A 15824-nucleotide genomic window follows, 5' to 3' on the forward strand; every position below is an offset into this window, starting at 1 on the left:
CATTTTTCTCTTCCATTGCCAAAATATGTTATGCCAATAGTAGATTTTCCATGGAAATGTAATTCATGGGTTATTTCCGTCAAAGAAAAAGAGAAATTGCTCAAAAATACTCTAAACGATCACTATAAAAAATAAAAAATAAAAAGATTATTATATAATGTACATTCCTTACACATACGAGATTATATCTCTGAATAGGATCTGTTACTCGAAAGTTTCATCTTTGAATAGTTAACATTGTATTATACATGTATGTACAACACTAATATTTTGTCATCCAACAATATCACAAAGGCAGGGATAAAAGCTGCCAATGATGTCAAAATTCACTTTTAACTAATATCACCCTGCAAAACTTATACATATTAAACAAGGGTGACCACCGGCAAAATTCAAGTCCTGTAGGCAAAACTTGTACATATTAAACAAGGGCGACCACCTGGAAAATTCAGGTCCTGTAGCTACCAGACATGTTTACTCTTTAAGTATTCCACCACCAAGTATGGCAGGATGAAGGCATTGCAATAACCTGCTGCTATAGCGAAGACCTCAGCTTCTCAACTTCAGCCAAAAGAGAAGAATTTCCTTCACATGCATCTGTCAACACCCCAAACCTCCTACAGATTTCATTTGTCCATGGTGTCCCTTGCGACGTGATTAATCCATGTTGAACAAAACTCCGAAGCATATCCTGATAAGATTTATTTTAGAAAATAAAAGTGGAAAGACGAATTGGTGGATACTTTTCTGGCTTATATGCAATATGATGGCTTTACAGAAAGTTACCTCATTCTGTCGCTTCTTTGAATAAGTTCGCAGGAGAGATTTTGCCAATTTATTTCGAAGCGTAACCTTCTCACAAGGATTGGCTTGGAATATGAAACAAGAAAGGTGATGTACAGCCAGTTGGAAAGCCACTGATCCTCTCGTGGCAGCTCTATCAAGTGCCCCCGAAATCCACGATTTGGCATATGCCTCCAAAATCTCCTCATTGTCCTATGAAACACCAGTAAATCATTCAGAGAAATTCTGTAATTATCAAACTCCTAAAAGATGAACACATAGTCCCGAATTTGATTATTACTTGCTTGTCTTCTCTCTTAATCCAGACAGAGGCGGGTAACATAATTAAGTAATTAACTATCCCCCTTCTATATTTAGAATTTAAAGCAAAAAAGATCAGTCGACCTTTTTTTAAAAAAATATATTTTTAGTTGGATAAGCACCACTATTCTTAATCATGACAAATCAAATAAAGTTGGTTGCTTTCATTATATTACTAGTAGAAAAGATAGATACTGATATATGTGTTACTAAATTAACTTTATCTATCATAATAATTTTTATAATCTGGTCCACTGGCATATATTTGCCATGCAAGATGAGTATTGGAGGAACGAGCTAAACCATTCAAGGAAAACAACTATATCAATTGATCAGCAAATTAATTGCTCAGCCATGTTAAAGGAAAATATGAAATGAAACTGAAATGCCCAGAAGTACCTCCACAGGCTCCAGGTAACCTTCAGCCTCAGCAATACATTTTTCTGATGGAGGCAAGAGTTCAAGGACATAAGCACTAGCTAGCGCATTCCATGCAGCAAGTCTCACTGTAGCCTCAACATTTCTATGCAAGTAAACTGCCACTTGCCGCCCATATACGATGTCACCATATGATATGGCTGCAAATTGCTCAATGAGGTTCTCAACAAAAGTAGTATAGCTTTCATGAATTGTTGTCTGAAAACCAAGAATTTGTGGGCTTCCACCCTCTCGAGTTTCTGTCAACCTAGATGAAAAACCTTGAAATTTCTCGTTCCTTTCAGGAGGGGATTTAGCAAATCCATGTCGTAGCCGGTCAATATGCTGGCCATACAGTTCTTGTAAAGCTTCAAAAACATCTTTACTGTTCTCTTCTGCAAGTACATCCATGTTGACATGCAAGGCCATAGATAAAGAATGTAATTTCCACACCAAAGAAACACCACATATAGGAGAGTTATGAACATCAGAGCACAGTAAAGATGAACTTGCTTCCAATCCTAAAAGGAAAAATAGACCACCTCTTGCCACATCAAGGATATCATTCAATGAGAATGTGCCGCTGCTCTTTGGGTCACCAACTCCACAGATTGCACTAAGGAACCAATGAGCAGGAAGTGGCAATCTTTGGTGTGCCCACTCCAGAAACAAAGAGTTGCAAGATGAATCAACTGATTCCGGCATCTCTTGTTCCTCACTAATGGTCTCCAAAGAATTGAGCTTCCTGAGTCCATCGAGTTCATTATTGTTTCTATCAACTTTACCAGAAGACTTCCTCTTAATGCCCAACCATCTAGTTTCATAGTGAGAAGTCAACAACTTACTCAAATACAAATAGTCTTCATCTGTCCTTCTCCATACAAATGATTTTAAACCCTTAGTATTGGAAACAAGATAATGCATACAGAAGTCAAGGAACTTCAGAACAGAAGGTTGGAGAAGAATATCAAACGCTTTCTCTAAAGCAGCTCTCTCTCTAGGTCCTGCAATCAGACATACTCCAAGAACAGCATTGATTCTCTGTAAAGTTGCAAGATTAGGATGTGTCATAATTTCTGATTTCATGCTTTCGTCAGAAACAAGATCTTCCTCAAGCACAAGCGGGAAGACATTAAGCAAATCCAAAACCAGTTGTGCATCCAACTGTACCAGGAAACATTTCGGGGACCAGAAACCTCCTCCAGAAGAACCCCATCCAAACCCAATTCCAGGAGCAGGTCCTCCTCTACCAAACATCTCCACAGACTGAAATATAGGCCATTCTGAGGCAACCATTGTCATTAGCATATTTAACACTTCTGTCAAGTCATTCTGAGCCCACTTAGTAATACCTTCTTCTAATATCTTGGCAGCTTTTCCTGGCCTGTATCCTTTGGGAGGTTCAGGGAATTCTGTCCGTTTAGCTCTCTGGACAACTTCATCAACCGAAAGAGCTACTTCTACTAGTCCTTGAAGACAACTTATAGAAGATAATGATGTATCAAGATTACTATGGTGTCTCAGATGGCAAAGGCTCACTGCTAGAGATCCACCATTAGTAGAAAACTCTTTAACTTGTATACTGCTACTGCACCAGCAGTTAATAAATTTATTCTCAATAATTTCCAGGCCGAGTTTAGGAACAAAATCAGGCAGCCATGGGAGGTGACTGTAGCCTTTACTCTTATCATTTATGCTGTCTGGCACTATCCTATCTAATATACAATAAAGCATGTGCAAGATCGCAGAGATCACCCAAAGCAAAGAAGCCAAATGCGTAATGGCTACATGCTTCATGCTCTTATCCCAGCCAGCAATAAGTGGAGAAACATATGGAATATTTTTCAATTGCAACCAACTTATAGCTAACTCTACCATTGGAACTACATGACTCCAAGACCAAACTTCCATGTAATCACCAGAGAGGTCCATGCCTTGCTCGGCAAGTTGATCAACTGAGTGAAGAATAGGTAGCTTTTGTGCTAGCGCTGCTAGTACAAGGTACGCTTCCCTTGTAACAGAGGTGAATTCATCAAGAACATCGTTCTCAAGTAGCTTCTCAAACTTTGGAGGACTGAGCCATAAGCACATAACAGGAAAAAAATCTGAAAAGTATGATATGCAAAATCCATAATGGATACAGACTCTCCATAACCGTAACTGTTCAACCATCATTGCAGACGTAAGTTTACAATGCTCCCTTCCAGATTTTATCCAATTTTCGAGGGTGAATGAATTTCCATACCAGCGCCACATTGCCTTCTGAAGAACTCCATGCTTCACAAAATCTAAGCAGGTTTTCTTATTATATTGAGATAAGACCTGAATAAGCAAAAAAAGAATAATAATATCAAGATGATAATGTGAGATGATTTTCTGAAGAAAAATCAACCAGTAGATTAATAAGATTACACATATGGCATGCTGTTTATTTATGTTCTAACAAGAAAACATTTAATAGCTCCGGTCTCATTCAGTGTAACAATCTAGTCATTAATCTGCCCATATCTACACTCTCAAATTCTTCTCGTGGAATCTGGATCCACTGGATTTAAAGGGGAAAAAAATCACAGACTTTTGATAGAACAAAACAGAAATACTCTTTTCTGATAATGACCACCTAAATTTTCTCAAGGCAACTTTGCACTCTGCAACATCTTATATATGCAAGAAAACATATGGAAAACTTCTCAAAGTATTTCAGTCATTCATTGGTTCAAACTCAAAATGATGAAACACACCTGAGTAGCGAGATTTTATTCCAAGCATGTCTACTACATCAATTCAGAACTTAATTTTAGAAGAAGTCCTGTCCTTGTCTTTTAGCTTATTTGCAAGTATATACATCAAACAGACTTGTTTTTTTTACTTTTTAGCCTATTTGTATGTATAAGTACATCACACAGATATAATGGGTTCCACAATTGGAGTAATCAATTTGACTCTCGGAAAGAGAAACTATAGACCAAACTAGGTATGCCTGATGAACACCAATCGCATGAACATAACCCAATAGATTCCTTTAAATCGAGGAAAAAGAAACGGATATTAATGTATTATAAACTATAAGAGGCGACAAGCCTCTGTTCATAACATCATATAATAACATACTAATGTGTGAAGGGAATGATGGGCAAAAATGTATGTATATGTTCTCAATTTTAAAAGATAAAATGGTGAAGCCTCATTATTTGAACTATACACGATAATGTAATCAACTGGCAGGATCAAACACCAAGCTGAAATTGAGTTTTAGATCGAGCTCAGAAAAGGCTTATAAAAGTAAGAAAGTGTGAAGCAGCACTTCAATGCAAAACATAAACCGGCATGCAAATAAGAAAGAAAAAAAAACAGTAGTCTGGACATCCGTGACAGAGTACACATTATCTCAGTTAATCAAATACCACTAGAATTGTTGCTTGTAATGTGGTAGTTTAAAGTTAAGGTAGAAGATAACCTTCAGGAGAATTATTGCTTTTATCTGAGATGGATGAACTTCAACAGCACCTTGTCCAGTAAACATCTTAACGACAGTTTTAATCAGCTGTGGGTATCTCAAAATGGCATCAGCAGATTGTGGGGAGTGTCTGGCTAATGCAACAAGAATTGAAACAAGGGAATCCTCTAAAGTTGGAAGAGGGTCCATCTGGATCAAAAGAGACATATTCAAAGGTCAGAAAGCTTAAACAAGTGAACAAGTAGGTTAACCATACCAAATTTGTTTAAATAGTCAAATTGACAAGCAATTATGAAATCATTAACTCATATGCAAGCTTTAGCAATTAAAAGTTGATCACAATACAACATTTACTTATTTTCCAAGCATCATGAAGCATATATATTCCTTGTGTTGATCAAAAACTTGCTTGCTGGCAGAAAGGATTCATACAACCAGCTGAAAACAATCCAAGGCATAATACTTGGTTGATGATGTTATTGTTGCTGTGGTTGCTACTGGTGCTAGACTCATCATCATTGTCTAAGTGAAAGCAGAGAATGAGCACAGAATTAAAGGTTGAATATAAAATATTCTTCTTTAACCATGTATAGTCAGCTTGTGAAAAGTGACAACCCAAAGGAGACCATAATATTTGCAACACTAGAATCCTTGCGGTGTCAAATACAGCATTTCAAAGGTAATCAATTATTTTGATCTAGAAGAAACGAGATTGCAATTTCCACAAGAGGGTGAAGCATTGGAGAAGGGGTGATGAACATATGATGAGGGCATTTAATGATGAGTTGTTTATGAACTTATAATAGATATAGCAACAATATCAAGTAAAAAGCTGCAATAGAATATGCCTATGTTGTAAAACTTAATCTATACCTTACTAGAGCTGCAAGTATTAAGTATCAAATTCTCATCATTTAACTAAGGTCTAGCAATTAATAGTTCGAGAATTTCGAACGAAGGCAATGCTATAATTTGTGTTTAAACCTGCTTATATGGTTTCCTCGTGTCTTAGACTTAGAGATTCTTCCGATGTCAAAATCATGATTTCTCCTTCAAGTAGACAAGATCCATGCCTAAAGAAACCTGGTTGATCCAAACAAGTCTAAACAACAGAAACTAATCAACTCTACTAGCCAGCAACACTAAAAATCTTCCTGGCAGGCCTGTCTTACAACTGATTTTGCTTCTGCCAGTAAATCTCAGGAAAAGAAGAAAATGTGGTTACATGGAACCTATTAGGTGCAAACTAATAAATTATTGACAATCAAGCATCCGAAATAGAAAGTCAATATACTAACCTCCAAAAGATAGCAAATTCTTGGAAGTATTCCCATCCTAATGAGACCAGCAGCAACATCTTGTTCGGCCACAAAGATATCATCTTGGATGGTGTGCTTCCCATCAATTTCATCAGTGCCATTGTCACCAATATAAGGGATTATATTTGAAGGCTTTGTATTGTACTTCCAAAAACCACCATAAAGAAAACCACCATCAAGCTCCGGTCTACCTCGAAATACAGGAGCAGTGCAAATATCTTTCTCAAGAGTAGGTAATTTCTGAAAAGAGATATGAATCGAAGTAAAATCCCTGGTTGAAATAAAAATACTACTGAAAAAATAAAATCTCCACCTCTAGAATATCGAAGAATTTTTCATTCACATCATAGCTCAATATGGACTGAATCACTTTGGCGCAAGCCAAAACTACAGAGTCATGGTTATCATCCAATGCAATCCTGCAGAAGCGTCAAGATTTAGTGATTATGAATTATATGAATATTAGAATTATAAAACTCAAGTAACCGGATCACAAATAATATCAAGGAAATCACAAAACAGAATATACCTTTTAGAACAAAAGTTGCAAAGCATAGCACATTAATAACTCTATATCTTTATGATTACAAGGATGACTAGATGGCTTCTATTTGATACATGCAGAAAGACATTAATCATAAGAAGCCTCTTGCAAACGTCTGGTCATAATCATCCACATGAAGCAATCATCAAAACCTTTACTGTCCAAATTTTCTACTATGTGATTATTCAGGAGTCCTCTGTAATATTTGGGATTTGATCTCTAACTTTGCCATGAATACTAGCTAATCCAAATTTCATAAACATTCACGCATACATACATGCATCCAGTGTTTCTATGTAAAAGCAGCTTGCTCACTGCAAAAAGCAACCTAAATTCAAATTTGTAATCATTTACTGAACTTCAGAAATTCCAAATCCAATCATTCACTGCAACAAGTCAGAAAATTATTCCACAACAAAAAACAAAGTAGAATATAATCAATTCCTAGTTGGCTAACTTATTCTGATAGATATCATCAGTCACAGATATTACCTTAGTGATAGAGCCATCTTTGGTTCAGGGCCGAGGGCAAATGCCCAGACAGCTTGCCAGTCGACAAATCTATCAGTAGTATTAATTTCCTCCCTAATATTAATATCCATCTTCTGCAAATTCTGTAAAGCCTTATTGAATATGGAAGCAAGCAACTGCAATGCAAGTGCTCGTTGTCCAGGTACCTAAATTAAAATATAGAAACTTCTTTGCTCAAGAACATGGATACTTGGAAAAATATATGAGAATAATATTATCTCTAAGCTGATAGTATTAGGTAGATGTAATAAACTAATAATAGAAGAGTAGAATATGGATTTGACAATTCAACAGCCTTGTAAATGCTGCATATTACATATTCTAGGAAGCACAATTACTTGTCCAAAATCCTACATGTTTTTAATCACAGAGAAATGTTTAATCCTCAACTACTTACACGTAGCAGTTTGTAATCTGGTCCTTTTCTGTATTTTGAAGAATATGATGGTCCTTTATAAGTTAATGAAAGAAAGAGTATGTGGGTTTTTTTTTCAGTTTCCTACAAATGAATAGTTGAGAATCCAATGAGGTGCAGTTTCCATACATGCTAGATTCAAGTTCTAGCAATAATGGTCACTTCATGCACCTAATTTTTTTTTCAACTTCTTGCTAAGAGAAAATGGAAATCAATTTCAAAGATTAAATGCTTTTTTTTATCGTTATAATTCTCTTATGTCATTCTGTCCAAAAATTTGACTCCATCATATTTTAAATAGTTCTCTAAGAATTTTGGTTTCCCCTAAATTTCCACTCCGTAGCATTATTAATCTCTTCACAACCCACCACCATCCCATCCACAAAAGAGGAAACACAATGAGAGATAAATCCATTCAAAATAAGATTTCAAAAAGATCACCAGGGTGAGAAAGGTTGATTCTAGATCTTACTGAACAAGAAGTTTCATCCTAAGATATTTAGTTTAGTATCCATGGGATTCACCTAAACATGCAAACTTTGGTGATTGAATCTGTCAAAACATTTTTGGTGCTTGTTTTATAATATATTAAGTGAAACACTCCATCAAAGAGATTGTTGCAGATGAGCCAATGCAGTATACGAAGAAACCATACCAGACATACCAGGTATAGTCAAATATAAACTAGGATGGGATAGAAAGAACATAAGCAAATTATGATGCAAAGGATATTATGCATCCTGTGGCTAGCATAAATGAAGGAATCTCTAAGGCTCTATTTGAACCTTGGGGAATCTAAAATTCCTTCTGATCATAAGATTTCTACCAAATTAAATTTACTTCACAACATCAATTGTGTCTTCACCAAGTACTCTATGTATCCTAAATAATGAAAGCCAAACATCGTTAGGTAGTAAATGAGCTGGTAGGAAAGTTAGTCAAGATAGATACAGACATGTAACCTTCTCAAGTACAAGAGACATGGACGAAGCATAAGCAACGATATGACCTTTTTCATATTGATGAACTTGATTGTCAACCGCAGCTGCCTCATGTCACATTTGGCATCCTTTAGTTGTAACCAAATGATCCATCAAGTTCCTTTAAACTCATTGGAAGCTTTAAACCATAGTATGGGAGGTCCTGAACTCTCATGGACTTGCTCTCCTGTATGATCCCCAAAGTCAGCTAACAAAGGCAAAGGGTACTTTTTTCCTTTTTAGCCATGCATACATTTTCTTTAATCCTAATCACCTTGAGGAGGGGGGAAGGGGGAAGTTCCTTTGAATGGGATAGAAAGGATGAACATAGCAACATCCATCTAGTCATCATGGAAGGTTTTGGTACTAGCATTCTTACTTCATTAAATTCAGAACGTAATTCCCAAGATGGAATCTTGTATCTATAGAAAAATTGGCTATGTTAATATAAAAGCAATTATTGACCAGCCTTTTCCTTGAAATTCATGAGCCGATAGGTGCTTCTCAATGATCAATATACTATGTTCTTAATGTCAATCAATCCACCACTGTCTACGGACTTTTATCCAAAAATTAAAAAAAAAAGAATCACCACATCACTCCTGATATTTAATGTCAAACTGTATATGTAAGAATGCACATGCCAGATAAATTAGTGAACAGTTATTAAAGAATGTTACCATTTATGTTGTGTCAGAGGGATAGAATAACATAAGAAGCAAGGTGCAACTAAAATCTAATAATGGTAGCTGTACAAAAATTACCATGCTCCGAATAAGTGCTACTGCCTCAATGATTGTGTACCCAACAGAAGCAGGATCCCCCTCTGTTCGAAGGAAGTCACGCTCAGCCACGTTATCAGCATTATACTGAACATGCTGAGGCCTCTTACCTACAGATGACAAGGACACCACCATTCTCAATAGAAAGTACATATAAATCTAGAAAGAAATACTGGACAGCTAATGGACTATAAATTACCAGAAGATGCATAGTAAGTAGAATTCTGCAGAATCCCCTAGTTACGTTAAGAATATGGCTGATAGATGCATACTGATATTGACAAGCAAATACTATATTATATGCTCCGCAGGAAAAATAAAATAAAATGAAAAAATCAAGCATCAAAACAGAAAAAGGACAATTTTGAAAGAGTAAAGAACATTGAGTGATTGAACGAAGACAAATGGAAGGAAAAAAGACGGAAAGGGATTACGAGGCCAAGCACTACTATATATTTGTTCACAATAACGCTTTTTCCGCAACTAAAAGAAAAGAAGAATAATAAATTGAACAAACTATAGGAAACAAAGGAAGAAGAAGATCATTGCACAGAAAGATAAAGCATGCCGGCACTTCTATAATATACACTCTTTTGTGCTAAAAATGATCAACAAGCAATTCTGTAATAGCATATGTTAAATGGAGCTAAGAAACTTTGTCAGTGTCTAACGAATTGCAGAAATATGCATATCATGTTTGGACCTAAATGCTTCCTATTATGCAAAAGAGGTCATTTAAAGAATTAAAGCCAATTAATGTTATTTACTCACTTGATCAGAAATCAGGTACTTATCTACAAAGTTCAGATACGTCACCTGTAAATAGTTAAATATATCTAACATATAACTCCAAATGCACATGTTTGCAAGTATTTTTTTAGAGAAAGATTGAAGACGTATGGAAGATCAGTCATGATACTCTCAACAGCCAATAAAGATAATATACCATCATGTTGCTCCTGAGAAGATTCAATTTCCATTACATTCCCATCCAAGGAAAATCTGAGTGTCCTAACCTTCTCAACTCTCTCACTCCAAACCTTCCATGAACGGCTACTATCTACACCCGACACCAGCCAATCACAAGGCCTTGCCCCAGAAATCTTCCCATTTTCATCCAGGCCACCATTTGTTGAATCCAGCAGTTTCCTCTCCCTCTCTGGCTGAGCACCTTTCTTGTTCCCCACATTGTCTTGGCCCCGCTTCTTTAGCATTTCAACTATCGCAGGATCCATCTTCTCCATTATCTCTGCCCGTGCCTCTGCAATCTCATCTGCTGACATCTCCTTCAACCTAGCAAGGTTCTCCGCACCAATGTCATCTATAAGGGAAACTTTGGGCTCAGCATCATTGATAATGTGCTTCTGCTCATTCCGTTTACCATTGTATTGCATGGGATGCCGAGAAACCCCATTCATGGAATCCAATGCATCAATGTCCATGTTTTCTATACCGGGTTGTCGCTCATCTCTTGTAATGAGCTCACTTTGATTGCTATCACGCATCAACACGTCCTTGCTATCATGCATCGATGCGTCCTCCTTCTCCTCTTTGTGAACCAAACGAACATCGGTTGAAGAAATGGAAGGTAAAGATCCACGCTTTCCTTCTTTCTTGTCGATTGTCCTTATTTCTCTTCCATTTCCGGCCCTTTTTTTGACCCGGGAAGCAGGAGAATCGTCCTTTGGAACGAATTCCTTCCACTTACTAAACTCCAACCTTTTCTTATCCTTCCTCTCCAAGGGTTTCGCGAACAACGCCACTGGATCATAATCCATCGAATCCCCCTCCTCCTCCATATCCTCCTCATCGGAATCCCGCACCGCAGACACCGGAGCCCAATGCTACGTGGTCAAAAGCGAACAATAAGTGAGTACTGCTCTCAAAGCTACGGAGAAAAAGCAAGGGAGGTAACCTTACCGGCCCATGGGAGCGGTGACGAGCTACGGGAAAGGGGAGAACCGTGGGTGAGGGTAAAGAAGCGGGAGAGGAAGAGAAGCCCTTCTCCACGATGCTTCCGACGAGGCCAGTAGCGTGGTGGACCTCTTCTACCCGCTGCTTTAGCGAGAAGGCTGCGGTCTTGGGATTCTTGGAAGACGAAGCCTTCTTGACCTCTTTCTTCGATTCCATTGTTTTCTTCTCTCCTAGAATTAGGGTTTTAGGGATTGGGAGGATGGATAGAGCTCGTTGGAAGGGTTCGGGTTGATGGCGTCCGACGCTGTCGGCGGTCGGTATCTTCGGGATGAATCGGAGAGGGTTTGTTTTGTTATTTAACAATGGAATTACGGTTTACCCCTTACGTGCAGGCTTAAATTTATCACTTTAAAGTTTCATTTGTGGTCACATTATTATTTTATAATTATATCTAAATAAAAATTAGAGATTTGTTACCGATCAGACTAAAATTTTATACGATTTTATAATTCACACCCTATTTTTATAAATTTTATAATATTACTTCTTTTTTTCTAGTATAATTCTTATTTAACACTGTAATATTATTCTAATTTACTAACATCTATTAAGTTACTAAGATACTTTATTTTATTTTATATATTCTTTCACCATCGTTCTTACTTATCTCTTTATATCATCTCTGTCGGCGTGGCAACTATATTTCCTTATATTTAGACCTAACTATAGAAAAGATAAAATATTATTTTCTTTATTTAATAATTTTACTCTATTAATAACAGTATTGTGTTCATCTAGATGTTTTATTATTAATTTATAAAATGTCTTTTTCACTTTTAGTACGATAGAAATATTTTTAATGTGTAAAAGACAAGTATTTCTACTTTCATATCAAAATAAATATTTTATACTCATTTACCATTACAGTATTGTTTATATGAAAAATGGCTGTAATATGGAGGTACAGAGGTAAATTTTGTTAGCTATTGAGTTTTCATTAAAAATGAAAGAGAATTTAGTAAAAGCTCTTTATTGCAACTGAAGAAAACAAATAAAGTATAATTATGTTATTGCAAAGGAAGAATAGATTATTAATATATATTCACTCTCCATTTATCTATATCTCTTTTATATTATACATTATGTTATATAATGATTAAAAAATGAGAAAAGATAAGGCGATGATAACTCTCACCACCAAGATACGTTCAAGTGTTATGGTTATTTTACAGGAAAAGTTAGTGAAACTGTAAAGCAAAAGTAGAATAGGTAATTGTGCAAAAATATAACATATAATAGTTTACGGTGCAAATCTATATATGCAAATTTACATTGAAATCGTTAAAATTTAAATATTTATGATTTCCTATCAATATATTACAATTTAATACTAGTATGATATGTCATGTTAAATAACTTATGATTCACCTTCATACTATTGTAAACCTAATCCTACACCTTTATAGAAGGGTGATGATTATAATATTTTAAATAATTCATACCTAAAAGATATCATGAAATCTGGAAATTAAAGTTGACACGAATTATCCTTAATCGGAGGCAAAATGTAAAGACCCACATCCTTTAATTTATCCAACTTATAATTAACACAAGTAACCATGTATTTGTCAACATCACAAATTAGCACAGTCAACAAATCTACAAAGTAATAGTATACAAATAGAGTTTCAACTAAGCATCAAATTTGTTTGGAAAAAAAAGAGAATTTGGATTAATGAAAGCAGACAAGCAGCAGTAATTATTATGCAACTCAAAAACGAACTCCAGATGCCAATTGGCTTTATTCCATCCAACAGAGAATAACACGAAAGAGGAGAAAAGAAACCCCCTCTTCGATCTACACATATCCAGAAAATCTACTCGTCTTCATACAATCCTTTCAACTTCCAAGAAACCAAACGACTACCCCAGAGAACACACCGGGCCTAGGACAAACCCATGCATCGTCAGTACTCTCTGCATCGATCCTCCCTCCCGTCTATCTTCGAACGCTCACGGAGAGACGATCCCGGCCGCATTAATCCGGTTTCTAAGTCGATGAACCCGCTGCTCTCCGCCGCCGCCTCATCTTTCTTTGTCGAGCTGCCGAGCCCGATCTTTGAGCCGAAGAACTTGACGAGCCCTCCTCCTTTAGCGTCGGCGCCCTGCTGTTTCGGCTGATCACGGAGGTCGTAGGACCTCTCGGTGGTCGGCGACAAGAGGAGCTGGCGGTCGTCGTCCTCGTACACCACCCTTGAGTGGCGTTTCTTCGATTTCCGGATGAGGAATCCGACGAGGATGATGGCCGAGGTGGCGACGATGACCTTCAACACGGTTACCAGGCCTGGGAGTGAGTTGACCCCAGGAGCCGTCTCGTGAGGAGAAGAAGCGTCGACTTTTCGACTCGGAGCTGCCATTTTCCTCTTGGGTCTACTGCGAGACTTGGAAATTGGAAACTGAGGAAGGAAATGGTGAGATGGTAGCTCAAGAAAGAAGACGAGGGCTTTAATGTAAATTTACCTCTGGATTTCTTGAAGACTCGATTGGTTCTACAGCAACGAGCTTAGCTTGCCCTCGTATTTGTATACTCGGACTTCTCAAGCTGACGCATTTACCCTTCCCTAAAGAGAGCATTTTCCTCTTGAGCATCAGGGTAAATTTGTCTTTTTCGATAACCGCTGAACGGCCTGGACGTGCTGCGGTTAGTAATTTGGCTGGGACTTTCTTGCAACTTTCAATCCACATTAAGAGCAAAAAGAAAGGGGCAAAATGTAAATTATATAATATAAACACAAACTTTATTTTATTTTATTATATATCTTTTTTTCACACACACTCGTAAAACCTCGAAAGCATGCACAAACCAAAAGGCAACAAAAGACATCACATTAAACACCTCCATCACTCTTATAATATAACTCTCGTCCATCCATTCTTCTATATTTATACCCTTCATCCTTCCAATTAGCCAACCCTGACCTCGACGGTCCTCGGCTTTTTCGGCTCCGGCGGCGGCTTCTTCTCGACCGTCACCGTTAACACCCCGTCCCGATACGCCGCGGTGATGCTCTCCAGGTTGGCGTTCTCCGGCAGCGGGAACTTGCGCATGAACTTCCCCATCCTCCGCTCCATCCTCAGATACTTCCCCTCCTTGTCCTCTGTCATCTTGCGCTCGCCGCTGATAACGAGGACGTTGCCTTCCTCCACCTGGACTTTGACTTCCCCCGGGTTGACCCCGGGCATGTCAACGGTGAGCACGATGGTGCCCGAGGGCAGCTCCTTGATGTCCATCGGGGTGTTGGCCATCGCCTTCCGGTCGCGCACGTAGGCACGTGTCGGTGCGTTGAACGCCTTCTCCATCTCCTCCGGGACTTCCATGAGATGCTGCAGAGCGGAGAAGAACGGGTCGTCGAGTCCCATTACCACGTCCATCTAGTAGTCCGATCGCAGATCAACGGCTTCCGATCCGATTAGTCGATGCTAGCTGCTAGCGTGAGGAGGGGAGGGGAAGTGACGGGTTTCTATATAGGTGAGGATGTTTCTGGAGAAGTGTTCGAGAGGGTTCTCGGTGCATGCATGCTTGACGCTGGCACGTGGGTTTGGAGCGTGCCACGTGGCCTCTGGCTTTGCTGGAAGTTGGTAGAGATATCAAGAAGAGCTCTAACTCATAAATCTTCTTCATAAATATTAGGCATAATTAATTACTTCTAGACCGACTTATTGACCATTTTTTACTTAGTTATTCTTCATTAAACTTCCGAAATGCTATACGAAAGGTGACTAAATAATTTTAAGCAATTTAGTAACTATATCACTCTTATGTTATAGGAAGAAGGAGAATTAAATAAAGATAAGATAGTTATTTAATATAAATGTCATAAACGGAGCTAGAAATATTAGATAATTAAGAATGAAATATTATAAATAATAAATAAGATAATCGATATGACAATATGAGAATGAGAGTCTAGATAGTTTAAATTTGTTTTGGCGGATATAGGATATATAGCGATACGTTGGTATCTAATTCTAGAAGTGTAAATAATTCGAGCCTGGGTAAACTGGCTCTAGTTTAGACTCCACTTGAAACTAATTTTGAATTCTTTAAAAATGTTTAGGCTTGGCTAAGCTCAACTCAAGCTGAACCCAAGCCATGAGGAGGATGACTTATCGATGGGAAAAAAAAAAGGAGATTGATGGAGGAAGAGGAGATCGACAGAAGACTGTAACGACTTATCTATAGAGGACAATGAGGAGGCGACATCGAGGATGCAGGAGGAGGCCGTTGGAAGAAAACGACGGAGCTAGTTAATGGAGGGAGAGGAGGAGAAGGAAGAAGTGAAAATGAGGAGGAGGTTAGG

The 15824-nt window shown here is 37.7% G+C and overlaps 2 protein-coding genes across 2 annotated transcripts; both read right to left on the minus strand.

Annotated features, from left to right (window-relative positions):
* Nucleotides 1-204: 204 nt before the first annotated feature.
* Nucleotides 205-11813, minus strand: LOC140764545 (transcriptional elongation regulator MINIYO). The gene is made up of 10 exons (XM_073103155.1): nt 11470-11813; nt 10496-11393; nt 9532-9659; nt 7334-7518; nt 6611-6716; nt 6277-6537; nt 4979-5167; nt 1504-3843; nt 787-996; nt 205-691 (listed from the first exon to the last, which is right to left on the minus strand). The coding sequence occupies exons 1-10, from the start codon at nt 11677-11679 to the stop codon at nt 536-538; spliced, it is 4683 nt and encodes a 1560-aa protein (XP_072959256.1). The 5' UTR covers nt 11680-11813; the 3' UTR covers nt 205-535.
* A 2574-nt stretch (nt 11814-14387) lies between these two features.
* On the minus strand, nt 14388-14895 carry LOC140765882 (17.1 kDa class II heat shock protein-like). Its single transcript, XM_073105179.1, has one exon. It carries the CDS (start codon nt 14893-14895, stop codon nt 14428-14430), a length of 468 nt encoding a protein of 155 aa, XP_072961280.1. The 3' UTR covers nt 14388-14427.
* Between the last annotated feature and the right edge of the window lie 929 nt (nt 14896-15824).

The sequence above is a fragment of the Typha angustifolia genome, chromosome 8 (genome assembly GCF_048772165.1).
Source record: "Typha angustifolia cultivar Huaian chromosome 8, ASM4877216v1, whole genome shotgun sequence".
Classification (NCBI taxonomy): Eukaryota; Viridiplantae; Streptophyta; class Magnoliopsida; order Poales; family Typhaceae; genus Typha; species Typha angustifolia.

What these genes read in the sequence shown, in the direction of transcription:
- LOC140764545 (XM_073103155.1), bottom strand. Translation starts at nt 11,679, where the DNA reads ATGGAATCGAAGAAAGAGGTCAAGAAGGCTTCGTCTTCCAAGAATCCC. An exon ending in AAGATGGCTCTATCACTAAG is followed by an intron (nt 6,717 to 7,333) that starts GTAATATCTGTG and finishes ACGCTTCTGCAG; the next exon opens with GATTGCATTGGATGATAACC. An exon ending in AATTCTTCGATATTCTAGAG is followed by an intron (nt 6,538 to 6,610) that starts GTGGAGATTTTA and finishes ATCTCTTTTCAG; the next exon opens with AAATTACCTACTCTTGAGAA.
- LOC140765882 (XM_073105179.1), bottom strand. Translation starts at nt 14,895, where the DNA reads ATGGACGTGGTAATGGGACTCGACGACCCGTTCTTCTCCGCTCTGCAG.